We start from the raw sequence: 27301 nt of genomic DNA, 5'->3' as shown, positions 1-27301 counted from the left end.
GTGGCTCTGCAGCTTCCGTAGCGTGTGTCGTGTGGCACTTTGAACCCAAAGCTGGCTTGGCCCCAATCATGCGGCAGTGATTTGATGGACCGCTTTGCTACTTAATGTTGGGGATAATTAAAATTTTTATTTTATTTTTTTAGTTTTGGTAGGGTGAAGCCGCTGTCTTAGAGCAGGTAATACACGTTACCAAGTAAACTCAAGTCTGGTGACACTCAGAACATGAGGGAAGGAAGACCATGAATTAGTGACCTTGTACCCTCTGCTAATTTATATTCTTGTCATTGTTTTTCTTTTCCCACGAAAGAAAAACAGATTGGAAATAGTTTTATTTTCTTTTGTTGGTCAGAGTGGTGTGGGTTCCCCCCCTGGAATATTTTACGTTCATTCAAACGTAAGAGAATCTGTAATAGTCTTGTGATCACAACTTATATACTAGTTTAAAAAAATCACAGGCTTTCTTCAGTTCTGGGCGTTGTATACATGAAACGTTCCTTTCTCCACTTTACTAGGGAAGAATGGTAACAATTTGTCTACTCTTTTTCTTCTTTGATAATTTTCTCTTGGCCATAGTTCCTTTCTGTAAGCACAGCAGGTCTAAACTGCAGCTGTCCTTGGAGATTTCTGTGGTTTCTAGCGCAATAAAGAATTTTCAAAGAATCTGGTCCAGCGTGGTAATTTTTGTGGTGACCGTCAAAACCAAACGAGTAAAGATCATAACCAAATGTCGCTAGCTGCGGAGGCAGTCCATAGAGGTGCTTAGAGTCTCTGAAGCTTTTTTTTTAAACTGTCATTAAACGTGTGGGGTTCAGAGTTCTGGTATCTGGCCATCCGTAGAGCTGAAGGGGGTGTGGTCTTGAGAGAAAGAGCTGGGCTGCAGGTCTCGAGGGTGCGCTTTCTCTCCACTGCTCTCCCGTGCTAGCGCTAGCGTCTGGTCCTGTGGTGCTGCGCTTTGGCTTCCTTCCCTCACCCTGTGCTGTGCTCCACCTCCTACCGAGAGAGTTGTTCTCAGGATTCCAACCTGCCTTGTCTGTTCCTCTCATTTCTAGGAGTGGCTGCAAGGTGAAGAAGTACGAAACCCAGTCTCTTGATTTGGACGCGTGTTCTCAGGTAAGTCTGTGCTGCACGCAGACCAGAATGGGGTTTGTCTCATGGGGATGTCTGGGTGCTCCGCCCTAAGGAATGCAGTTATTAGATTCTCGGTGTCCTAAACTTGTCCAGGAAGACCCTGAAAGAGAAGAAAGCTTTTGGGGGCTGGAGACGGCTCACTGCCTAAGAGCACATGCGGACTGCTCTTCCAGAGGACACAGGTTAAATCCCTAGCACCCACGTGGCGGCTCGCAACTGTCTGTAACTCTAGTTCTAGGGGATCAGCACCCTCACACAGGCATGCACGCAAACTCACCCACCTGCTGAGTCACCTGGCCGTCCCCCATCTTTGATAATTCTTGTAAATCTTACAACAGTTTAACGATAATTTACACATTCGTAGTTACATCGATAGCTTGATCTTCAAAGACTTATAGTGAAAGTGGTTTTTTAAGCAGAGAAGAAAAGGAACCTTAAGGAAAAAAGTCTTTTAGGGCTGGGGCTCACTTGGTAAGCTGCTTGCTCTGCAGGCTTGGGGGCTTGAGTCCAGGCCCCAACACCAATGAGAAGAACCAGGAGCAGCAGAGATAACCACCACCCAGGAGGCAGGAGCATTTCTGGGGCTTGTTGGCCAGCCAGCCGAGCTAGATGGGTGAGAGCCGGCTGATAACTTCTTATTTAATAACATTTGAATCTGTTCTTGACAATTTCTACATGTATACTGCATTTTATCTGTTCCCCATCCTGTGGGATAAGTTCTTGATAGAAATGAAGTGGAAATACAGATTCATAGGAAGGAAATACTATAAATTCATGAGTACTAAAGGACATTTTAGGCAGAGGCAGGCGGATTTCTGAGTTCGAGGCCAGCCTGGTCTACAGAGTAAGTTCCAGGATAGCCAGGGCTACACAGAGAAACCCTGTCTCGAAAAACTAAAAAAAGAGAACATGTTTGCGTAGTTTTAAAATGGGGTCCTACGTCATCCTATCACTAGAGCGACCAAGTTACACTAAGCAAGCTCAGTATTTAGAATAGAATGTCAGGTGTTAAAGAGCATCACTTATGATTATTCCAATATGGTCCCCGATAGTTGGTCATAACAAAAATAACTATGTATGTTTTTAGACGTGACTAAGAACTTTATAATGAGGTGGCTGTACTTGAACTAAGGAGGAATACGCTTAAGGAAACTCAGAAACTCTTTAAATTGGATCTTTCAAAGTACTTGCTTTCATTTTAGCTTAGAAAAGCTCAGCTTGTAAAATTTCAGGTCCAAATGACAGAAATGAAGTTTTAGAAACAACAGCATTCTCTGGTTGAAGGACTGAAGCTGTCTCCTAGTTATGTAGTTAGATCTGTGGCAAACCCTGAAATACCCTCATGGCCTCACAGCCATGATTCCATTCCAGAAGTGTCACCGGGCACCATGACTGCCCTCCTGAAGGACACTATGTTCTCCCTCTCCCTCCTCCCTCTCCCTCTCCCTCTCCCTCTCCCTCTCCCTCTCCCTCTCCCTCTCCCTCTCCCTCTCCCTCTCCCTCTCCTTCTCTTCCCAGGATGAAGGAGCCGTGATCTCACAAATCTCAGACATTCCTAACAGGGACGGCCACGCTACTGATGAGGAGAAGCTGGCGTCCACATCGTGCAGTCAGAAGTCTGCGGGGGCTGAGGTGAAAGGTGAGCCAGGGGAAGACCCTGAGTCCTGTGAATGTCCGATGTCCCCGTCTCTACCGTAAGCCATGAGGAAGCACGGGCACGCTGGAAGGCCCACGTCACCTGAGGGACGGTTAGCGTGCAGATCTGTGCTTTCTTCACTGTAAGAGATACAGAAGTGCTTACCACAGTCCTAGGCACAGACACAGGGAGGCGTGTGGAGGGTGTCCAGGGGATGCAGATTGAATTTATCTATGGCTGTACATCCATCTGGTCTACCTTAGAGTATTGTGGCTTGTAAATACATCCTTCCCGTGGCCTTCTGGGATCGGTATAATCATTGCTTAGCCCCCAACCATTATAATGCGGAGGCTGAAGTGCTTGCCTGTGTTGGCCTAACTAATGCACTGCCTGTCGCTTGCTCTCTGGCAGCCTGAGTTTCACCGTCCTTCAGAGAAGCCCCCTTGCCGAGTATGTTGATTCCGCCACCTGATGAGAAACTGGTGTCTCTGTCCAGGTTTTGCAAAGTCCATAGCTGAGATCTATGTGTAGCAAAAGTGAGACCAAGAGAAAATTCACAAATTTATCTTACATAAAGTTCTTTTCGTTTGAGTGTTTGTGTCTCTGCACTGCTGGGATTTGAACCCAGGGCTCTTGTGTATGCCAGGCAAGCTCTCGGTCACCTAGCCATATCCCCAAACCTTGGTTTTGTTGAGTCGGACTTGCTGTATAGCCCAGTGTGGCCTGAAGTTCAGCATCCTCCTGCCTCTGCCAGTGGAGTGTTTGTAGGTATGTCTCATGATCTCATCCAAGTAAGTTTTATATAGTACAAGAACCTTCTAAAGCAAAGGCCAAATAAAAAAGAATATGGTTGAAATTTTTTTCTACACTAACTGGAAAAATAATATTATTATTATTATGATGATGATGATGACCATATCTATAGCTCTGGCTGGCCTAGAGTACTCATGTAGCTCAGACTGGTCTCAAATGTGCAGCAATCCTCCAGTCCATGCCACCCAAGTACCGGGACTTTGAGCTGGTGCCACCATGCCCAGTGTCTTAGCCACTTTTGCCATGACAAGAACACTACAACCAAGACATTATAAAAGAAAGTATTTTCCTTTTATATTTAGGGGGGGCGGTTCATGGTTCCAGAGGGTTCAAGTCCATGACTGTCATGTCCTGGTGGGGAGCATGGCGGCAGGCACAGCCCTGGAAAAGTAGCTGAGAGTTTGTTTGTCGACAACAACCACACACAGGCTGGGAGAAAGGGAACTAACTAGGAATGGCTGGATTTCTGAAACCTCAGAGAAAGTCAAAACCCAGTGACTCACCTCCTCCAGCAAGGCCACGCCTCCAACAAGGCCACACCCCCTAATCCTTCCCAAACAGCCCCATTCTCACTAACCTTCCCCTGCTTCTGGCCCCCAAAGGCTTGTAGTCACGTCATAATGAACCTCTAGTTCAACTTCAAAAGTTCCCATAGTCTTTCACTCTCAAGACTATTTTAAAGTTCCAAGTGTTTTCTGAGAGACTTGAGGTAGTCTTTTCATTGTAACTCACTGTAAAAAAAAAAAAAACAAAAAAAAAACCAACAACAAATGACATACTTCCAATATACAGGGCACAGAAAATGCATTACCATTCCAAAAGGGAGGGAGATACTGTGAGGAAATAGCGGCCTCTAATCTCTAGCCCTGTGTCCCATGCCAGAGGGTTCTGATAGCTCTTCCCTCACAACACACTTCAAAGAGTGGTCTCCCTCCCTGTCTGCAGCCCTCCCCTGCAGATATGCCATGCCCAGCTAAGGCGTCTGCAGCATCCGTAGGTCTCCAGCTCAGTCCAGACGTCCCTTCCACAGCTTCTCGCAGTAGCCTCTCAGGGCCTCTCAACCCCCGAGGAAGATTAAAAGCCAGAACCATGTATGCGGCTGTTAATGCCAAATTCTGCTGCTTGCTTGGAATGGCACCTGGCCCCCTCCTTGAATGAATTACATCAGCATAAGCTTTGATTTCCTGATGCCTTTCAGAAACAGATAACACCTTAGGATTTTTCCTTTCACACGCTGGAGGACTAGCCATCTATGGTCTCACTGAAAAGGGGGCTTTGTGCAATTTCTCCTCATCTCGTTTAGCACAAACCATGGCTCCAGCATTAAATCTCCTGATGTCCTTTTTCTCCCCAAACTATACATTTTGTATTCCTTTTTGCGACCCTTTTATTATCATAGAGCTGCATGAGAGGGGTCACCAATGACCACATGGCATAATCAATATTAGGCTGACCTGAAATCTTCTCTGCCAGTGAAACTAATCCAGAACACATCAGTTTGGCCTCAGGCAGATTCCTACAAGGGTTAAAAGCAGCCCTTTTCACGGCCTAACTGTTACAAGCATGGTCTCTAGGCCAGCTGCGGTATTGTTACGTCTGAAGCCTCGTGAGCTAGGCCTCCTGGTAGAGTCCATATTGCTCCCAACACCAGTTTTCCAAGCTCTGACTAGAATGGCCTTTTAATCCCCACTTACAGAGTTCAACCACTTTCCTAGGCCAAAGTCTCACGGTCTTCCACATTCCTCCAAAACCCAACAAGGCCAGTCCTGTCGCATCGGGATCCCATACCCTCAGACCAGCTTCTGTGGCAGGCTGCTGTGGTCAGTGACTAATACCTGGGAAATCCTTCACATGCCAGCCAAGAACGGAGTCTCTTACTGTAGGGTACTTACATCACTCGGGAAGAAAGATCATCTTCAGGTCCCGTGTCACACGAGTGCTCTTAAACTTTGCTCACTGAAAGTTTAGAACTGTGAGCTAGGTAGAAAACAGCATTAAAAATTTGACTCTTCATCAGTAACAGTTTAATGTGTGAGGCTTTATATATTTAGACACGTAAAACCCATGACCTGCCGCCAACCCAGGAGAGCAGGTAGAAAGTCAGTTCCTGCCGCTAACCCAGGAGAGCAGGTAGAAAGTCAGTTCCTGCCGCTAACCCAGGAAAGCAGGTAGAAAGTTAGTTCCTGCAGCCTCTTCCCTGTGCTCCACCTCAGTTTCCACTGTGTTCATTTCTGTGATGCCTGAGACAGATAGCTTGCGAAGAGGAAGGGGTCATATCAGACCGTGGTTTACAGTAAAACAGATTTAAAGGAATCCTTGTGATACTCCGGTAGTGTTTTAAGGAATGTTGACTGAAGTAGTGCTTAAATATCACAACAAGGAGATGTTTAGCTTTGTTTTTTAATGTGGTTTTTAAAATTTTTTTCTTCATTGATATAGTGTCATCTTCACCTGTGTCGCGCCCCCCCCACCTCTCTACCCCCCCCCCCCTTTCCTCCAAGGAAACAAGTTAGAAAAGTGTGAAGGCGATAAGGACCTTGGTTTTCAGACTTGAATTTCAGGTTTATTTTATTTTATTTTATTTTATTTTATTTTATTTGCTACGTTAGTTATAGTATGAGGGTGTCCTCCTGAGGCAGAATTTAAATGTTCTCTTAGCAGGAGGCTTCAGGATTAGTTTTTGCTTTCTGAAATCGGCCAGGTTCGATAACAGTTCACATGCTAAACTTCCAACGGACACAGAGGGCAGCCGGGCCATTCCTTCTGCCTGCGGGTGGACAGCTCACGGCCAGCCAGCGCTTTGCAAGGTTGCCTTGTGGACTTTGAATACGAGTTCAAAAGAGAGAATGCCAGGACACCTCCTAGATATCTTGAGGTTCTGCGTTCGGGTGTTCCAGGCCTGTGCTGGAGTTACTTAGTCCTCACCAGGAATGAAGGGACCCACACCTTGGGCTAAGTATAAAAATGACTTTCTATGTTTCAGGCATAGAAAAGGAGACATGCCAGAAGATGGAGAAAGAGGAGCCGGCTGTGCATGTAAGTTCCCAGACGTGTAGGGTGGGGTAGCCTGGGTTTCTTGTGGTGTTTGGGAGCCCACGGTCGCTCGATGAGTAGATTCTAGTTAATATCAGGCGATGAGGAGAGGAAGACGTGTGTGGCTGCCTAGATGACTCCACAGGCAAAGCACCAGCTGCCCGAGCCTGGCCTCCGGAGTTCAGTCCCCAAAACCCACACAAAGGCGGAAGGAGAGGAGGACCTCCACAGTTGTCTTCTGACCTCTGTGTGCGCGCCGTGGTACACATGTCTACACTCACACACACATATATGTTACAGACAGTTTCTTCATCCATAGAACTTACCATTTATGCCTGATGTTCTTTACAACAACCACTGTCCCCTTGTGACTACTCACAACTTGTATTGTTACTCCTAATTAAGATAGATGCCTTGTATAATGTGAAATACAACCAGCCTTTGAAGACTTAGTACACAAAAGGGGAATATTTAGTAAATGTTTCAGTAACTTTTTACAGTGATTCCTAATAACATTTTTGGATATGTTAACTGTGCTATTAAGGTCAAAGTTGGAATGGTAGCTCCCACCTTGTAATCCAGTTCTTGGGAGGCTGAGGTGGGCAGAATGGCCCCAAGTTAAAGACCACCCAAGATTCCAGAGCAAGAATCTCAGTTGCATTTCCATCACTGTGACTAAACACCACAAAAGGGCAACCTGTAGGGAAAGGGGCTCATTTGGGGCAAACAGTCCCAGAGTCCAGGCTAGTGGAAGGGAGATGGTGGGGTACTGTCTATGAGTATGGGGGAGAGCGCAGGCAGCGGGTAGCTGGAGCTCACAGGCTAGAAACAGAGAGTCCACTGAGGATGTCAGGAGACTCTTGAAGTCTCAAGCCCTCCCCTAGTGACACACTACTTCCATCAAGGCTGAACCTTTCTAGAGAGCCATCTAAAATCCTTAGTTAAGTTTCAGCGTTTATCACCTCATCTCCCTTGTCTGGAACCAGCTCCAGCTAGTTAGGCCCTAACTCCTCCTTAACCCATGATGGTTCCTCAGCCTTTGTCTGCAGAGCCCTCAACAGTTTGTTTTTAACTTGAGATAGGGTTTCTCTGTTGTCCTGGAGTTTGCTGTGTAGGCCAAGCTGGCCTTGAACTCAGAGATCTTTCTGCCTCTGCCTCCCAATTCTGGGGTTAAAGGCATGCGCCACCATGCCTGGATGACCTCAACAGTTTTAAAGAATGATATGCCAGTTATTATTATTTTTCTTTTTGTGTGTGCATGTGTATGCATGTGCTTACATGTGTGTGGTGCACATGCATGTGTGTACATATGCCTATGGAAGCCAAAAGTTGATGTAAAGACTTTTCTTTTTTCCTTTTTTATATTTTTTGAGACAGGGTTGATCTGTGTAGCCCTGGCTATCTATCCTAGGCCTTGCTCTGTAGACCAGGCTGGCTGTAAACTCAAGAGACCTGCCTGCCTCTGCTTTCTGAGTGCTGGGATTAAAAGCGTGGATCACCACTGCCCACCAAAGATCAGAGCGATTTGCCCTGTTTGCCCATTTAGGCATGGAAGTTGGTAATGCATATTAGAATCGTTGCCAAAAAAAATAGTTGAACGATTCACACAAAGCATCTGATGTGAATGGAAGGGTTATCAATGTTCTTGAAAAATTATTTGCATGGGACACATCCCCCAGAAAACACCAGATGGATTGGAGCATTCTTCCTCTATGTCTGGGATTCTCTGGAAACAGACCACTTGACAAGTACTTTCTTCCTTTCCGTAAAAAGAAAGCCTCCCTAAGGGATCTGTTCTTCCAACATAAGCTCACCCTAGTAGTCATTAGAATCATTTTCATTAGTAAAGTCCATAACTAGATTGCTTATTTAACGCTTCCCTTTCCCTGTTTCTTCTGCAAGCACATTTTTGGAGGGTTTTATCTTTTTTGGGTGAGGATGTTATTCACCTCTGGAAGTCTCTGGAGACTGACGATGTCACATACAACTCTTGTCCTGCAGGGACTGCTGGAGTCCTCTTCAGAAAAAGCCCCCGTGTCTGTGGCCTGCGGGGGTGAGAGCCCCCTGGATGGGATCTGCCTCAGCGAAGCAGACAAGACTGCCGTGCTCACGTTGATCAGAGAAGAGGTACAGTTGGTCTTTTTCTGTCTGCAGACGGTGCCGTCTCTGTTGAGTTGCCTCGCCTCAGCCTCCAGGTTCCCATTCTGTGTGGCCTGTGACTCACATAAAGGGCTCCCACAGACTTCGGCAATGGTGCTGGAGTTTAAGATTCCATATTGTCTTAAGAAATAATTTTTCTTTCAAAAATGTAAGCCAAGAAGCATTTCAGTTACAGGGTTTTCAAAGCTTTCTGGAAATAATGTTGTACCAGTGATTGGGGGTGCCAAGTAGTCTAGTGGTCTGCACTAGGGAGCTGTGTGCAGACCTAGTGAAACAAGTCTTGTTGGTGAGAAGAATCGCTGTGTCTTTCTCCCAAGAGTTAAGCTGTGAGGTGATGTGTGATAGTCCCAAGGGAAGCTGTGTCTAGTCAGCTGAAGCACATAGGGCAGCCTCTGGGTTCGTGTGTGTGTGTGTGTGTGTGTGTGTGTGTGTGTGTGTGTGTGTAGTGCCCACAGAAATCAGAGGGGGCATCTGATCCCGAAGCTGGGTTTAAGGCAGTTGTGAGCTGCCATGTGGCTCCTTTGCAAAAGCAGCCAGTGGTCTTAACCTCTGAGCCATTCCCCCAGCCCCATCTTCCTATTCTTGAGGACGTTCATATAAGCACAAATGTAAAGTACCGGTTAGGAAGAAGGGAGTACTTAGGGAGGATGGTGAGAGGAGAGCACTGGATGTCCTTTCCATCCCTGTGCAGGACAAGCAGAACTGAGACATGGAGAGGCGATTTCTCCTCTACAGTCATCAAGAGGGTCTCAGATATGAAGCCAGCTTCTGGTCAGAGTGGCAGGATCTGCCTGTCCCGGTAGTCACACATGGGGTGCACCCTGAACTCCTTCACTCCGACTCCAGGATCTGCCTGTACTGGTGGTCACACAGTGGGGTGCACCCAGAGCCCCTTTATTCTAATTCAGTTCTTATCAAGTGCTGATAAATGACTATAGAAAAAGATTTTGTATGTCTGTATGTGGTAGTGCATATGAGCCCCGCACTTAGGTGACTGAGGCAGGAGGATCACGAGTTTAAAGCTGTTAGGATTCATTCTCAGAATAAAGCGCAAAACAAATTCAAAGGAGTTTCGAGTACCACTTGACTGGAGGGAGCTGTGCTGTTCACCCTTCCCTGGTGGTGGCTTCATCACAGCATCCTGTGTCGCTGAGAATGTGCTTTCCGGGAAGCGTATGAACCTTATATACAAATGTTGAGAGGCGCTGTATTCCTAAATGTCTGTTGAATATCTTGCGCCAGACTGGGTCATGTGTTATTTTTCAGTTACCAAATGGATTGAAGAGATAAAACAAAGCTTTATTATAATCTAGATAATCACTAAAGAGATCGAAGCAAATGAATGGAAGAAGAAATACGAAGAGACCCGAGAAGAAGTCCTGGAGATGAGGTTAGACTGGCGTGGGGGTGGGGCTTAGAGATGAGGTTAGACTGGTTGGGGGAGGGGGCTTGGAGAAGAGGTTAGAATAGTGCAGGGGTGGGGCTCAACCCTGAGATTAGACCGGTGCTGAGATCATCAAAAGCCTTTGGAGTTCAGGATGTAGCTCAGGGGAGAGCACCACGTGCTTTGCTTTCCCGAGACTAGGGTTCTGTTTCTAGCACCAAAGACATAAGCCTTTTTCATTTCATTTCTTCTTTTTTGTCTTGTGCTAAGAACATTTAACCTTCCAGAACTTAAACCTTATGTAAGAGGGAAAAAAAAATCAAAGAAGGGAGGCGGGGCTGAGATAATGGTTATATATGCATTATTCTATGTAAATGAACTTCAGACAACATTTCTCTGACTACCCTTGCTTTCTTCTGATAACAAAACACGTTTTAGTATTATAGCTATAATAAATTGTTTTTTTTTTCTCTTATTTAGGAAAATTGTGGCTGAATATGAAAAGACCATTGCCCAAATGATTGGTAAGGAAGAAGGTGGTATTTTTGTTTGGTGGTTTGGTTGTTTGAACATGAGCCACAGAGCCTATTTGAGTCTGCTCAGATTGCTGTAACAATAGGCAAACACTTGTTTCTCACAGATTTGGAGTCTGTGGAGTCCAGAGCCACGGTCCTGGCAGATTCTGTGTCTGGAAGGGCCCGGTCCTCCTACACCGTTCCTGGAGACAGCTAGCTGTCTAGAGACTTACTTTCCTCGCTTGCTTTTAGAGATATTTGATTTATTTTTACCTTACCTGCATGGGATCCTATGGATGGGACATCACATCATCTGGAACTGAACTTACATGGCCGAGAGCCGTCTATTGTAGTAGGAGCTGAGCCCGGGTACTCCACCAAAGCAGTACTGATGCTCTTAACTCTTCAGCCATCTCTCCAGACCCTCTCTGGCTTTTTAAAAGTGCCATATCATAATTGTATATATTCTGGGGAAAGTGGGGGACCTATCGTGGTAATTTGTACATGAATGTGGCAGCCAGTGGTTAAGATATTAGAACCAGCCTTTCTATTCCTTAAACATTTGTCACTTCACACCCCACTCTCAGGAGGCAGAGACAGGGGGATCTCTATGAGTACAAGGCCAGTCTGGTCTACATAAGTTCCAGGCTAGTGAGGGCTACATAGAGAAGCCTATCTTTAAAAAAAAAAAAAAAAGACAGAGACATTTGTCATTCCTTTGGGAGCATCAAATGTTGTGTATTTTGAATCTGCTCACTTAGCTTCTACATATGGTGAGGATATTTTGGGTTTGGCTTACTTAATATAGTATTCTCTGGCCTGGAATTTCTTTTGTAAGGTCCAGATTCCACCTACTCTCATGACTTGTATTAATTTCCTCACCTCAGTGGCCAGAATCCATGACTATAAGCAACAGAGAACCATGAGTCTTTTGAATCATGGTTTTAGAGAGTTCAGTCTGTAGTCGCTGGGTCCCATATCCTTATGACATTTTGTCAATAGGAGCGTGTGCCCAAGCAGAAAGCAGAGAGAAGCAGGAAGGGGCTAGGCTAAGATAATGCCCTTCAAAGACACGCCCCGGGGTAGCCTGGAACTCTGTATAGCCCAGGCCAGCCTGAATTCAATTTTTTAGCTTAGTATCCCTGGTACTGGTGCTCAGTGAGTCCATTGTCTGGTGTGTATTATCTTTCTTGGAGCTCTGGTTTCCTTCCATCAGACCCAGTGACTGTTTACAGAGTAACAGTGACCAGAGCGCCCTTGGTGAATGTAAGGCCTCATTTAACTACCTTTCTAAGGCTTGGTACTCCGTGAGTGAATTCTGATCCCCTAGTACTTAAGTGCTGGGAAGATTTTCCACTGTCCACACCCCCAGCTCCCCTCCCAGCCTGGTGCCTGGGCTGTCTGCTCTGCGGGGCTCCCATCCCGTTCTTCCTGCTCCAGTCTCTCCTCTGAGAGGCCACTCTGAGGACACCGGCTATTGTCCCCACCTCCCACACCCTGCATGCTTCTCTGTCACTTGTCACTGTGTGTATCCTCCCCCTAGAATGTGTATTCTTGAGAGTGAGGACACCCCAGCCACGCCCCCTTTTCCAGGACTGCACGTTGGCACACCCCAGTCGGGGTTTACACTGTCGCCTTTGACTTGTGATTCCAGAGGATGAGCAGAGGACTAGCATGAGCTCTCAGAAGAGTTTCCAGCAGCTGACTATGGAGAAGGAGCAGGCTCTGGCTGACCTGAACTCTGTGGAGAGGTCCCTTTCTGATCTCTTCAGGAGATACGAAAACCTGAAAGGCGTGCTAGAAGGATTCAAGAAGGTAGGTGTCCTTTCTGTCCAAGTCCCCTGGGTAGCAGTACAGTTTCTTGGCCAAATGACAAGCGGCGACGGGTGGTCTTTTCTGTGGGTCTCAGCCTTGTTGGGCTTGTTCTTTTGATCCTTCATTCAAGTATTTTACTAATACTTTTGGTATTAGTAAAAGCAGAAGAGATCTTATCTTAGTTCACTGACAAAAGTCTAAGCCATGCAGTATAGTAGAAATGAGATGAGGTCATTCAGTTGTGAACTGTCAGTCAGAAGTGTTTCAGAATTCCTTTCCTGGCAGGTTGTAACACAGGGCCTTCAGGGCCCTATACATGAAAGGCTGTACAGCTGATGGCTAGGGCTTGTATGCCTAATGTTCAGGAAGCCAAGGCAGAAGGATTGCAAAGCCCAGTCCAGTCTGGGCTGTATAACAGGCAAACCAAAGACAGACAGATGGACAGATGGACGGACGGATACGTAGATGTATGTATGTATGTATGGATAGATGGCTACATGTATGTATGTATGTATGTATGTATGTATGTATGTATGGATGGATGGACGGACGGACGGACGGACGGACGGATACGTAGATGTATGCATGTGTGTATGGATGGATGGATAGATGGATACATGGATGGATGGATGGATGGATGGATGGATGGATGGATGGATGGACAGACAGACAGACACACACAACAGACAGACAGACAGGATGGATGGATGGATGATAGATGGATGGCCTGGCCAATCATCTGATGCAGGACTGAGAGAGAAGCTGTATTAGGAAGTTGAAGGCGGCTGCATTGATGCAATTAGTATATGGTGGAACCTATACAGGCTTTCTTTAGTGCGGGTTGCATAAGCTGTTGAAATTGTCATGGATTATGAATTAAAAGCATCCTAATGGAGCAGACTTACTATTAAAACAACAAAGCAAAACAAAACAAAAACAGAGAGAAAAAAAATAGTGGAAAAAACCCAACCTTGTCACACACATCGTGCAGGAGAAACCGAGACATGTGTGTTTGTTTTGAATTTTCACGCTGGCACAGAATGAGGAAGCCTTGAAAAAGTGTGCTCAGGACTACTTAGCCCGAGTGAAGCAGGAGGAGCAGCGATACCAGGCCCTGAAGGTTCATGCGGAGGAGAAGCTGGACAGGTGAGTGAGTTCTGCCGCGGGTGGAGGCGGACACCTCCATCTACAAAGTTACGCGTTTACGCCTTCTGCCTTCTGTCTTCTTGGTTACAACCTGGAGGGTTTTGTGGATGTGTGATTTTATTTCTCCACATGGATAAACCATTACAGAGTATAAAAAGCTGTGTATGGCCGCACACAGCATCCTATCTGCTCCCTTACCTCCTAACCCTCAGCTCGCCTGTGTTGGCATTCCGTGTCTTTCTTCAGACATGCATGCTAACGCCCTTCATTTATCTTCCATGTCCGAGACGACCTCCTCCCTGGCACGCCTTTGTTGGAAGGATCCAGTAAGGCAGCCTCTTCTGCTGGGCATTGTGGTTGCTAAACTTGTCCTGGTGCAGAAGTGCTTTAGGGAGTAAAGCTGTAGACTGCTCTTTTGTGTCTTCGTGAGCAGAGACAAGGAATTGGGGACCAGCCAATAGCGGAGTTACAATAGTTAGACACGCATCATCTTCCCCTCCCTAGTGTATGAGTGTCTGCTTTCCCTAAAGCTGTGCCAACAGCTCAGCTTGTAGGTGGTCGTCAGGGTAACAGGTGAGAGTGGAGCTTTCTGTGGGGTTTGGCAACATAGCGTTCACTTTTTTTTCAGAGCAGTTTTGCTTTACATTATCTTAGCAAAATTAAATGTGTTTCAGCCGTCATGTAAACACCTGTTTCACCATGATTGACTCTTCTTTGCCCTTCCTGTTATAACTTCATGTGTCATATAATTGAGGCACCGGCTTTCATTGAGAATTGTAATTCATTTTTCCAACTTAATATTTGTATGTGTGTGTGTGTGTGTGTGTGTGTGTGTTGACCCCATTTATGAAGAAGAGTAAATCTTTGTTTTGTTCTGTTTTTAATGTCGAGGGATTGAACCCAGACTTGGCACATACTAGACACAGAGCTCTGCCAGGAGCTATAGCTCAGCTTTGCAGTATGCTGCGATGTGCAGAAATACGTTTTGTCTCAGGTTTTTTTAATGTGTATATATGTCTTGTTTTAAGATTTATTTATTATATATAAGTATACTGTAGCTGTCTTCAGACACCTCAGAAGAGGGTATCAGATCCCATTATAGATGGCTGGGAGCCACCATGTGGTTGCTGGGCTTTGAACTCAAGACCTCTGGAAGAGCAGTCAGTGCTCTTCCCCCCCCCCCCCCCCAGGCAGGGTTTCTCTGTGTAGCCCTGGCTGTCCTGGAACTCACTCTGTAGACCAGGCTGGCCTCGAACTCAGAAATCCACCTGCCTCTGCCTCCCAAGTGCTAGGATTACAGGCATGAGCCACCATGCCAGGCTGTAGTCAGTGCTCCTAACCGCTGAGCCATCTCTCCAACTCCCCATTTCAGGTTTTCTGAGTCAGGATCTTCCCATATAGTTCAGGCCGACCCTGAACTTGCCTCAGCCTCCCGAGCGCTAGACTTAATGGCATGTGACGCCATATATTCAAATGTGACAAGAGTCACTTCGTTTGCAGTTTCTGGTTTTCCTATCACATTGTCAGGTAGAGAGACTTTTCTTCCCATTTCCTTTCTAGCACTCTTAGAACTTTTCAGTCCTAAAGTCCAGTAATACATTTTAGAATTTACCCAAGGGATTGGTGTATCTTTTTAAAGATTTATTTATTTATTTTATATATACTAGTACACTGTAGCTGTACAGGTGGTTGTGAGCCATCACGTGGTTGCTGGGAATTGAACTCAGGACCTCTGCTCACTCCAGCCCTGCTTGCTCTGGCCCAAAGATTTATTTATTATTGTATGTAAGTACATGGTAGCTGTCTTCAGACACACCAGAAGAGGGCATCAGATGTCATTATGGATGGTTGTGAGCCACCATGTGGTTGCTGGGATTTGAACTCAGAACCTTTGGAAGAGCAGTCGGTGCTCTTAACCGCTGTGCCATCTCACCAGCCTGGTTTGTTTGTTTTTTTGTTTAATAACAAGCTCTTTTTAAAAGATGAAATCTCACTGTGTACTTCTGATTGGCTTGGAAATAATCTCAAACTCAGAGATCCCCCGCCTCTGCTGGGACCAAGGGACAAGTGCCACCACAGTCAGCTTCCACCCTAGTTTCTTACTACACAGTAACACAGTTGGTGCATTCTGTGGTCTGTATTTCTACCTTCAAAAATGTCTCTCCTCTACACTCTCTAATGGCCTCATTGAGGATTTTGTTGTTGTGTGTCCTTGTGTTGTCTTTGTGCTTTTACAGGCTACCCCAAATGGTATCTTCCTGTTGTTGTTGCTTTGAGATATACACTCAAAATAGCCTACAAATTTCCCTTGTCATGTAATGACGTATTCGAACCATTTTCCTTCCACACAGCTCCGTCTAATTCCCTTATTAGACAGTAGGATCTTTTTAGAAAACATTTCATTTATATTTATATCATGCATGTGAGTATTTTGTCTGCATTTATGTCTGCATCACCTGCATGCCTGATGCCCATGGAAGCCAGAGAGGGTTTAGCCACTATAGGGAGCTGGGGTCCTTTGCCAGAGCAGCTGATGCTCTTAAACGCTGAGCCAGCTCTGGCCGCTATAGCATTTCTTTACTGATGAGCATTTAGATTGGCTCAAACCCTCCATGTTGAAAAAAGGCGCATTAGCCGATTATTTCTGTGACGGAGTTAGCTAAAGATGGAAGAATTGTTGCATCATAAGGTGTGTATATTTTGCTGTGCCTCCCATCTTTCGAGTTGCATGTGGTTCTGTCGTTCCTTGCATTCTTAGGACAAGACCATACTGTACTTTTGACCACACACTGCTCAGCGACAGACCACCCACTCAGCGGGCACGAGCTCCTGACCTCAGTCATCCCTCCACCTCAACCTACACACACCAAGTCACACAAAGCGCTTATCGCTTTAATTTTTATGTCTCGCTGTTGGTGAGGTTGTGGCAGCTTTATCAATTAGCCAGATGCTTATTAAATAGCCTGCTTCCTCTCATTTCTGAGGGTTGCAACTCACAGATGTCTGTGTCCGACTGCGTTTAGGGCAACAGCTGGCAGTGGATCAACCCAGAATCCTTCCACGAGAGCCCGGCAGTCTCATACAAAGGTTAGACTGACTGCCATGGGCGCTTCGCTGGAGAGTGGCCTTCACGCGCTATTTACATGGAAAAGGAATTCTGTTGAATGACTCCTTTAAAAACTAGGATTGTTATGAAATTACCTAATTTCATTTTCCTCAAGAAACACAAAACTTGAAGGATATTGATTCTGTCACCAGGATGCTCCATGAACAAGGGCTTAGCCGTTTCATATGAATTGCATTTTGTAGATCACTGATTCCTGGTTTTCCTCTGATCACATAGTCAGTTCTTTTGAGTCTGTATAGAATTTTTTTATTTATGTTTCTTTAAATGCCAGAAGAGGGCATCAGATCCCATTATAGGTGGTTATGGGCCACCGTGTGGTTGCTCAGGACCTCTGGAAGAGTAGCCAGCGCTCCAGCCCTGAGTCTGTGTTTCGGGGAAGTCAGCAGTTGGCGCCCCATCTTCCTGTCTCTTTGTCTGTCCCTGTTCGCTAACCTGTGTCCTTTTTATCTCTTCCCTGAAACGAACCCAAAACACCATCACAGAGCCAACGAGGAAATTGCTCAGGTTCGCTCCAAGGCGCAGGCCGAGAGTGCCGCTCTCCACGCTGGACTCCGGAAAGAGCAGATGAAGGTGGAGTCCCTGGAGAGGGCTCTTCAGCAGAAGGTACGTCACGGAGGGGTCTGTCACCGAGGGGCTCCTGTAGCTGACACAGGGACATCTAGCTGCCCTCCCGCTCTGGCTCCTGCCAGTCCTTGGTAGACCTAACTTACATCACGGACCTGGAGGAAGGAAGGGGCCTCTGATCTTTTTTCATTTGGACACCGCAGGCCCGACTTCACACATCCCCAAGAGTGGGGAATCCTCAACCTCTGCTAGGGTTCAGAAGGCAAACGCTGTGTTTTAACTGGAGTCCAGGGGCGTGGACACTCGGCTGCCTTTCATTCTCGATGTGTGTTTTTGCCCAGCTAGTGAAGCATCTTTGCTTTCATTGCTGTGGTTCCTTGGTTTTCAGAGAAGACCCGCCTTCCCAGGGCACTAGGCCATGCCTAGAGACTGATTTGGCTGTTGTAACTGGGAGACTAGGAGCCTCTGAGTAGGCAGAGGCCAGCACCAGTGCCAGGCATCCTATCACGGACAGGATAGCCCAGATCAAATCACAGCCCAACATAATTGATGCTGAGAAGTTGACAGCAGAGATAATGTCACCAGGTTCAAGACTGGCTGTTTGCCATCAGACATCCCAGCGAAACAGACAGGGGCATGAGGCCACTAAGGTGATTTTACTTGGAGAAGGTTCTTGCCCAAGCTGTCTTGAGAGAGCTTTATGGCGGCAGGTGCTAATGTCCCGGACTGATGACTGCCTCTCACACCTGCCGCTCATATACCAGGCTCAATGGTGCATATTTGCTCCTAACCTCTCCTCTCAAGATGCTTCTGCGTCTCACTTCCTCAGGGTATTTGTTACAGCCCACCACTCCCCCCACATGGGCAGCTGCTCCGAGGCCCTCTCGCAGACCCCGTGCTGTCATGGAAGTCCTGTGACACCAGATGTATTTCCCTCTGATCAGCAGTTTTCAGGGTTTGATCTGCCTGCTGTGTTGCCTGTGTGCGTTCACGCAGTGGTGACACCTGAGTTATAGCTTCTGTCTGGTAGCCATGGCTCAGTCTGGAGTCCCAGTCCCTGAAACTGCTAGCAGATTAAGTGAAATCCGCACACTTGTGATTTAGCAAGTGGCCCCCACACAACCAGAGAGCCTGGGACATAGGTTTATGGGCAAGCTTCAAGAGTGGCTCCCCCACCCTCAGCTCAGTTTTAGCATAGTTCCTGTAAACACAGGCACGCTTCGATGGGTGGGAGGCATTTGGCTTTCTTTTAAGACAGTGACAGAGAATGGAGGGTCTAGCCATCGGCATTTTCTCCCGGAACACAAAGCAGCCTGCAGAATCATCCTCCTCTGTCTTTCAGAATCAAGAGATTGAAGAACTGACAAAAATCTGTGACGAGTTGATCGCAAAGTTGGGGAAGACCAACTGAGAGCCGTCCGTCCCGTCCGGTGAGCTGTGCAGACCCGTGAGTCTGGCTGCTTCTGTCGTGACCACATTATCTTGCCTTATCCAGAAACAATCCCTCCCTTCGCAGAGAAAAGTAACTGTTTAAAAGCACATGCCTGCCGCTGTCGCCCGCCTGTCCGTCTGTCCAGCTTGGAGGCAGCCGCTGCAGCCTGGCTGGTGGAGAGGGAGCCACGTGACCGCAGAGCCGGTCACATGACTGCGGAGCCCCTTGGCCAGGCCCCCAGCTTCCCTTAGACGGGCAGGCTGCAGGGTGTGGCTTGTGCTTCTCCAACCTGAGTTCATCCAGCTGTCGTCCCGTTGCTTTTCCCAAGTTTGTGAAATTTCTAATTTTGTGGAAACTGTGGGGGTTTATCTTCCCAGCTCCTATTTGATATTTTTTGTGACCTAGCGGTTTCATTGAAGAGGACAGTTTGACCCATCATTACTAACACTTTGTCGATGAGGCTCCAAGCTCCCTTTTATTTACAGACTTACTCATGCACGCACATTCTGCTGCTTCTCTCTGAGGCAGTGCCAGATAAGAACCTCCAGGGAAGAGCGCAGTTACATAAATAAATGTAGACTCTTATTTTGAAACAGAGCCCTAGGTCTAAAAGCCAACCTCAGACTTCGTAGGGGCTAGGAACCTAGCTCCATTGATAGAGTGCTTCCTGTACACAGAGCCCTGAGTTTGGCCCCCAGAACTACAAACACTGGATACAGGAGTGTGCGCCTATAATTGCAACACTCCAGAGGTGGAGGCTGGATAATCTTAAATCCAAGGTCATCCTCCTCAACTCCGTAGCCACTTGGAGGCCAGCCTGCATTATATGAGTGAGTGGAAGCAATAGGGGATTCTAGTGGGAGGTGGGCCAAGAAGATCGCTTGAGCCCAGAGTTTAAGGACAGCCGTGTACCAGGCAAATAGTCCTTTTCTCAAAAATCAAACACCCAAACCAAACCTTGAGTCGGGGTGGAGAGGTTGAGAATAGGAAGGCCAGGGGACATAGGTTTCACATCTAAGGAAGATTGGCTGTGCTGGGTGTTGCCCCAGTATTTGGACACCCCGGGACCTCAACATGGCCCCTGTGTTCATACCAAAAGCAGCATTCCATGACCAACAGTGTGGGCCTCCCTCAGAGCTGGCCTTGACTGCACGTGTCCCCCCAGGGGTCCATTAGCCTCTAAAGCAAAGTCAACTTTGGTTATCTATTTGAAACACACGCACGTGGGCCTTGGGAAAGGTTTAGTTGATCTTGTTAAAAACTGGTGGAAGCCTGCATACCAGTCAGAGGCGAAGCTCCTTGGGCTTCTGTGTCTACAAGCACGGCGCCCTTTTAGAGACTTACTGGCAGCAGCAAAGGCTTTCATATTGGAGGTGGGCTTTTAAACAAAACAGGCTGTAGAGAGTCCTGTGGCTCATTCTCCTAATCAGCCCCTGGGAATATTTTAAATAAAGACGGTTTGAGCGCTGGGAAAGGAAGCGGGGAGGGCATCCACATAGACAAAACAAAATTCTGTGAACTCACACTAGACTTACCCTGGGGGACATTAACCCCCAAATTGATAGTAGTGACTTCCATCTGACAGGCCAAGCCAAATCCATTCCAGTTTTGATGCTTTTTTTTTTTTACACCCTGTGTCTTCATGGTAAATGTGCACTATTTAGTGCACACACACATATTCCTCCTTGTTAAACCATTGCATGAGCCAACTCCAGCAATGAACTGTGCCTCCTGGAGAACCTCCATAGATCTTAAAAACAATGTTCCTTTAGCAGCGTGTTGCCATGTGGTGTAACCTTTATAGCTCCAGGGAAATGAGTAATGTCTTCTCCAGCTAGCAATCACATTTTGTCAATATGCATTTATTATAACCGGTGCTTAGGTTAGGCTGTATTCTGAGGCCTACTGTCTTTTAACCTTTTGTATGGGGGTGGGGAAACACAAGCAGACAGAAGTTATCTGTGGTTGGAGAAATGGCTTGACAATCATTTGGGCTCTGAATTTAGTCACAGTGGCTTAATGTGAAGCCCGTAGCAGTAGACATAGTGTCATGTTCAAAGTGTCTTCAAGGGATATGACCACTGTCAGCTTAGCCATCTTCTGCAAGGGAAGTTAATTTTGCATTTTAAGAAACACCGCAGGAGTTTTTGCTACAGTGTTACAGCGACATCCGTGTGCACTCATTTTATATTGACTTTATTTTCAATATGAAAAGCTTAAGAGTAGTCTCCATCATAAATCTCTTGTTTCCTGATTTTTATTTTATTATTATTATTAATATTTTTTTGTAGTACTGAGATTGTACCCAGGGTCTTGAACATACTAGGCAAGTGCATTACCGTGGAACCACATCTTCCCTGGTCATCTTTATGCATAATAAGCATGCGTATTAAAATGTCCTGTGCTGTGCTGTATGTTACCAAGGCACAGGAGGGGCATGGTGGCCATCCTCCCTGCCACACTGGCAGACGATCCTTGAAAAACAGGCCCTGCTCAATGAAGTTGTTGTACACGGGACATGAACTAGCCCCTAACCCTCTAAGCAGTGGTTGCCAGTGGCCTCTTAAGTCATTACCATTACCAGGAAATCTTCTCAACTTCCAGCATACAGGGATCCTCCAACAAGAATAAAAATGTAGCTTGCACAGCTGGCAAATTAAGAAAATATACGCAGCAGAGTAAAATCTATTTATTATTATTTTTTAATTAAATAAGCCCTAAAAAACTTTTTTTTTTTTTAGCGCTCTGGAGAGTAAAAAATATAAAGTCTTCTTCAACACATGCTGGAGGCCAAAAGCCTCTTTGTGTAGGCGATTAAAAGCAGGGACCAGGCATGGTGGCGCGTGCCTCTAATCCTAGCACCCTGGAGGCAGAGGCAGAGACTGAAAAGTTCAGGCCTTGCCTGGGCTATAACGTTTGAGAGCCTTGTCTTCAAAGACTAGAGGGCTGGGTCTGTGACTCAGTGGTAGTGTTTGCGTACCACCAACCAGGCATTGTTGCTGATCTTCAGCACTGTAAAAACAAATAAATTTAAAACCCAAGAGAGATGCTCAGAGCGGCTTGGGAATACTAGGTGATCTTGTTGAGACTGTCAGCACAGAACTGTTTCTTCAGTTCTACTTTGTCAAAGTGCAGACAACTTTTACCCATCAGTATTACAGACCGACCAGTTAGTTACTTTCGGTCGGAAGGCAGTGTTTCCTCTGTCTGGAGACCGGGAATTCCCCTAAACTTCATATTCTCTGAGGCTCCGATGTGGACTCAAGCATCTTCAGAAACAGACCAGATTAGGAAGTGCCGACAGCCCTGGCTGGGAGCCCTGGGGTGCTCGGGATGAAATCCCTGATTTCAGGATTGTAGCTTAAGCTAAGCATCCTTTCCAACCAGTGGCCCTGTTCTCCCTGCAGACTCGCCACTGCCTGTGCACAAATGCTCGCCCACTCACGAAGCCGCCCTGGGTTGAGCATGGCAGGCCGAAGCCCTCACTTTCAGCAAAGATAGCACAGGCTACAAAGGGCACTCTGCGGCTCACAGGCTTTTCAGTATCTGTGGCTTAAGTTCAGGGCGTACTGAACTGAAAGTGGTGTGGACCTGGTGAAGCCCCTCTTCCTAATTCCCTGAGGCTCCATTTTAGATGATCTTACAGCCCAGCTTCTGCTGTCTCTGTAGGACTGCAGCCTCTAAGCTCACGCTCAGGTTTTTTTTTTTTTCCTTTTTGTTTTAGGTTTTTGTTTTTTTTTTTTAATCTTCTTGGGAAGAGAGAATGTAGGTGTTAAAAGAGAAATGATTTAGCAAGGGATTTAAAGATGTATATATATTATGAAGAATTTTAAGGGTAACAGATTACTATTTACTTACTAATGAACAGGTAAGGTCTGGGAGTCCCAGAACGCCAAGCCAAAGGTTGAAGAAATCACCTTTCCAAAAGTTTTAATAATGAAGTTATTTCAGAGGAGCCTAACATCCAAGAAAGGTTTGATTGGCCTCCAGATTCTGATTATTTTTTAAAAAGCAATTTATTACCAGGGCTGGGGAATGTAGCTCAGTTGGTGACACACTTGCTCAGTTTGCACAAGTCCTTGGATGTCATCCCCTAGTGCTAGGGAAAAAAATCAGAAAAAAAGAAAAATATTTACTACTCAGCCCTTCCTATGTGGAAAGCAAAGGGGAACATGTACAGAACCAGCTCTCCTCCGTAGACTGTCTTCTAGAACAGAACAGGCAAGCGCTTGGCACTGCGGAGAGGAAAGACTGCACTTCTAGTCATTTCCGTGCAAACGCAGCAGCCCCCTGTCCGTGCCTCAGCATGCAGTTAGATTTGGACAAATAAGATTCCCGAGGAATGACTTTCTTAATTGCACCACGGTTTCAGCTTTATGTAAACACTCACACCCCGGTTCTAGTTCTAGTTTGGAGATGCTGCTGCTGCTGCTGCTGTTGCTGCAACGCCGGCCTCAGGTAGTCATGTGTGATGTTTTCCCACTCAGAGGAGGCCAAGCCTGGGGCTGAGGTCTGGCCTAACCTTCCCTGTATGGTGTCTTCAATACCAACTGTCAGGATGCCGCTCTGTCCCCTGCCTTCTCGTGGTACCCGAGGATGCTTGGCCAGAGCGCGTCCCCCTCAGTAAGCAACAGATTCCATATTCGTAATTCTCCAAACGGATCCTTAGAAATCTGCACTCTGGCACCACATCCAGACCAGATACAGGGCAGTGTGAAGGTCACACCCGCAGCCTCAGCTTTGTCCCTTGGCAGTCCTTGGGGACAGGATTCAGGCACTCTGCTAAATCTCCAAGGCGTCTGTCAGCTTTCCGGTACTGCTGTTAGCAAGTCTGTGTTTGCCAATAGATACCCACTGTACTAATGTGTGCCAAGTGTTTATTGCACATCTGCTCCCACTGTGTCTACCCCCCACTCCACCCCCCCAGTGCGTGAGGAGACCCTCACTGGGGCCGGGGCGGGATGGGGGGCACACACTGCATTGACTCCTGCTGTCAGGACGGCGTTGTGTGGAATAATCATCCTCATAGATTTTATACACATAGTAATTTCCCTTTTTATATGTCAGGTAAATATTTGTAAAAGTTATACTCACACAAAAGAAATTATTATGATAATTACTAATATATTTTTTCCATGTTTCATTGCCTGAATAAAAACTGTTTACCACTGTTGCATCTGGGGTGTGTTATTTTTCCTGGGCGTCGGTTGTCTTATTCTTGACTGTTTATGAACGCCTCTGTATTTCTGTCTGAAAATAGAAAGCATAACATTTTCCTGCAGTCGTTTTCCGGGGCTCCATGCATTTCATTGGGCATGTAATTGAAAACAAACTCTGGAATCCGGACCTCGCCGTTGAAACCACCATGACGGCATCTGTGCAAACAGAATCTTCGCTGAGTACTCTGTGGTCTCGCCAAGAGTCCCCCCCTGGTGTTTTTCAAGTCCGCAGAAGCTGAGTTATTCCAAGCTCTCCAACTTACATAAGGACCCTGGGTGAGCTAGAGCTGGCTAAACAAATAGCTGGTGCTTCGTGGGTTTTCTAGGTTATTCTGAGAAAAGACTTTCAATGCTAGTCGGGCCTCCATCTAGGGCTGGGCCAGAGTAAAGCTGGAAGAGAGGAGGAGATAGTCATCGAGTCGGGCACTTCCTTAACCTGCTTAGTGTGAGGTTCTGCAGCCTGCCGTAGTCCTGGTTTGAGGGGGCAAGGTACTTCTCACCAGTCTGTGGTGGTCCTAGTTTGGGTGGGTGGGTCGGGTACAGGGTACTTCATACTTCCCACCAGGAAGTACGACTAGAGGAAATTCTACAACAGGTCTCTCTTTTTTTTTTTTTTTTTAGCATTATTGGGGAAATAAGGTGAAGATTTGCCTTCTTAGATAAAACCATCCCTGGTTTTTTTACAGTCAAAAATAGGAGCCAGGCACGGGGTGGTGCAGTGCATGTTTTCAATCCCAGCCCTGGGATTGGCAGTTGGAGGCAGGCTGACCTCTCTGAGTTTGAGGCCAGCTTGGTCTACATACAAAGTTCAAGGACAGCCAGGGCTACATAGAGAAACCCTGTCTCAGAGGCACCTTTGCCTGGTGGAAAGTCGTGGCATGGAAGGTGAGGTTACAGGTTAGCTTTGGTTGGGGGGAACACCTGGGCTCCTCATTTAGGTAAAGAATACTAGCAGGGAGCTGAAGTTCTTGAGTTCACAAGTTTCTCTTTTAGAAGTGTTGCCTAGGAGGCAAGATCCTCCTTGCAGCCATCCTGGAAGCTGCGACCCTCCCTCCTGCATGGTAGATCACAGGCTCAAATTTCTTTTAAAGTCACAAAACCCGTTTGAGACAGGTGTACGAAATGCACATGTACCAGAAGGCAAAGGGTCAGCTCAGGAACTTTGGAAAAATTCCACCAGACTCCTCCCCTCTAGAAGGGAGGGACTAATGACATCAGACCACAGGGAGGGGGATTTGCAGGTAGGGGGACCCACAGCTCTCCCTAGCCGCACTTCAGCCCAGAGCAGGGATTCCTTCAGCCACAAGTCAGGAAGGTTCCTTTTAGCTCTGACCCTGAACAGAATCCCCTGATGGCAGGGGAGGGGAAGATCTTGGTTTATGCTGGTTTAAGAGAGGAAAGATTTTTTTTTTTTTTTTTTTTTTTTTTTTTTTGCTTTTCCTTTTGTGGGCTTTTAAAATTCTAAGAATGATCTGAAACTTCCCAGGCCTCCAGCTCAGGGCATTAAAGACCACGATCTTGAGCCTGGAGAGTTGGCCACCTACCTCATTCCCTAGACACCAATCAGTTTAAAAGTTAAGGCCAGCTAGGTCTTAACTTACACTGTTCTGCCAATCACATTGTGCCTAATGGCGGCCTCCCTGAGGACGGTATAAAGGCCCACTGGGTGGGCTGTAGTGGTCGTTCTCTCCCCATGTGCAGGGTGACCCCAATTCCACTTGATTTTGCATCGATTCCAGACCCCATGTTCACTCAGGAGGTCCCCGGTAAGCTAAGGCTCACCGGAGTCTTACAGAAGCACCTTGCCTTTGGCTTACATGGTCCAGAAGTGTGACATTGCTAGCCCATGTCACCCCTGATAGAAGAATCTGGCTTTTGATCCCAAACGCAGAACCAACTCTAGGCTAGATATCATGCTCTATACAGCACTTGTTTTCTCTAAGTTTTTGCTTATGTGTATGTGTGTGTGGTGGTTTTAATAAAAATGACCATCATAGGCTCACATATTTGAATGCTTAAGTCACTGGGGAGTAGAACTATTTGAAAGGATTAGAAGGATCAAGAGGTGTGGCCCTGTTGAAGAAATGTGTCTGGGGTGGGGAGGGGGGTAGACTCTGAGGTTTCAAGAGGCCCTGCCAGGTTAGGGTCTTTGTGCCTGCAGATCAGAGTGCAAAGCTCTCAGCCACTGCTGCAGAACCTGTCCTCCTGCCTGCTGCCGTGCCTCCCCCACACCATGATAATGGACTGAAGCTCTGAAATGGTAAGCAAGCCTCCAACTAAATGCCTTCTTTTATAACAGTTGCCTTAGAATAGAACAGTGTCTAAGACAGGTTGTTTTGTTTCTGTGAATGTCTATCAGATGTGTGCCTGGTGCCCCTGGAAGCCAGACGAGAGTGTTGGATCACCTTGGGTTGGAGTTACAGGTGGTTGTGTAGCCACTATGTAGATGATAGGAGTCCGCTTCTGGTCTTCTGGAAGAGTAGCCAGTGGTCTTAACCACAGAACAAAGTCTCTCTAGCCTTTTTCACTTTAGATCTTCCTTAGTTTCACACCTGACCAAGCCAGCTCAGTCAGTCAACAGGTTCTCTAGCTCAGGAGTGAGGACTAAAAAGAAAAAAGACAATTAGACAGCATTATAGCATGACCCCAGCCAGTTCTGAGGCTGAGGCTGGTTTATTTTTTTCCCAAACTGCTTTTATACCATTTTAATTACATGCAAGTAATAAGGTCAGTTCTAGGTTAAGGAACAAGCAAGACAATACACAGGGATAGTCAAGGATCAAGAAAGGCAATACGCAAAGCCCCACGATCACTGTTTCTAAGGACTTATCAGGAAGGCCAAGATATCTGAGCCTGCTTCCCTGTCCTAGCCCAAAGTCATATTCGTGCCTGAAGCCTACTTCCCTATTCTAGCCTAAAATTAGAGTCCTGCCTGAGCTTACTTCCCTGTCATGGCCCAGTGTCAGAATCCCATTTCCTTGTCCTTGGCCAATGTGGCCCCAAAAGCTCTCCATACTTACCCAAGTAAAGGAGAATCTAGGGTTATACTCTCCCGAGTGTGTGTCATTCCAACCAACATTGCTATGCCTGCAGTGGGCGCTGACCGTCTTCCTGAGAGACGCCTCCTGAAAGGGACAAGTCACATCTCCCACATCTCAGCAGCACTGAGAGGTCTTGAGACAGAAATGCATCACGAATCCTCAACTGTAAGACTTTGTGTAGAGTTAGGCATTTTTGTCGTACACATCAGAAATGACAGGAAATCAGTTCTTGTAGGTGTAATTAGCTAACGTGATGCATACAGGCAGAGGCATACGTTTTTGCTGAAG

General features: G+C 46.6%; 1 protein-coding gene across 5 annotated transcripts in view; it reads left to right on the top strand.

The window, feature by feature from the left end:
• Tacc1 (transforming acidic coiled-coil containing protein 1) overlaps positions 1-23926 on the top strand; it is an 84064-nt gene extending 60138 nt beyond the window's left edge. For all 5 annotated transcript variants that reach the window (XM_052162421.1, XM_052162419.1, XM_052162422.1 and 2 more), the window contains 10 exons: positions 1050-1110; positions 2647-2767; positions 6561-6613; positions 8612-8737; positions 10084-10160; positions 10635-10678; positions 12324-12484; positions 13524-13630; positions 17240-17360; positions 18664-23926. In XM_052162421.1, the coding sequence (XP_052018381.1) occupies positions 1050-1110; positions 2647-2767; positions 6561-6613; positions 8612-8737; positions 10084-10160; positions 10635-10678; positions 12324-12484; positions 13524-13630; positions 17240-17360; positions 18664-18732 (940 nt within the window). In that variant the 3' untranslated portion in view covers positions 18733-23926. The remainder of the gene's footprint in view (positions 1-1049; positions 1111-2646; positions 2768-6560; positions 6614-8611; positions 8738-10083; positions 10161-10634; positions 10679-12323; positions 12485-13523; positions 13631-17239; positions 17361-18663) is intronic.
• The last annotated feature ends 3375 nt before the right edge of the window (positions 23927-27301 follow it).

This window comes from Apodemus sylvaticus, chromosome 18 (assembly GCF_947179515.1).
Source record: "Apodemus sylvaticus chromosome 18, mApoSyl1.1, whole genome shotgun sequence".
Taxonomy (NCBI): Eukaryota; Metazoa; Chordata; class Mammalia; order Rodentia; family Muridae; genus Apodemus; species Apodemus sylvaticus.
Note: the sequence above shows the minus strand (reverse complement) of the source record. Positions and strands in the feature narration are given on the sequence as shown.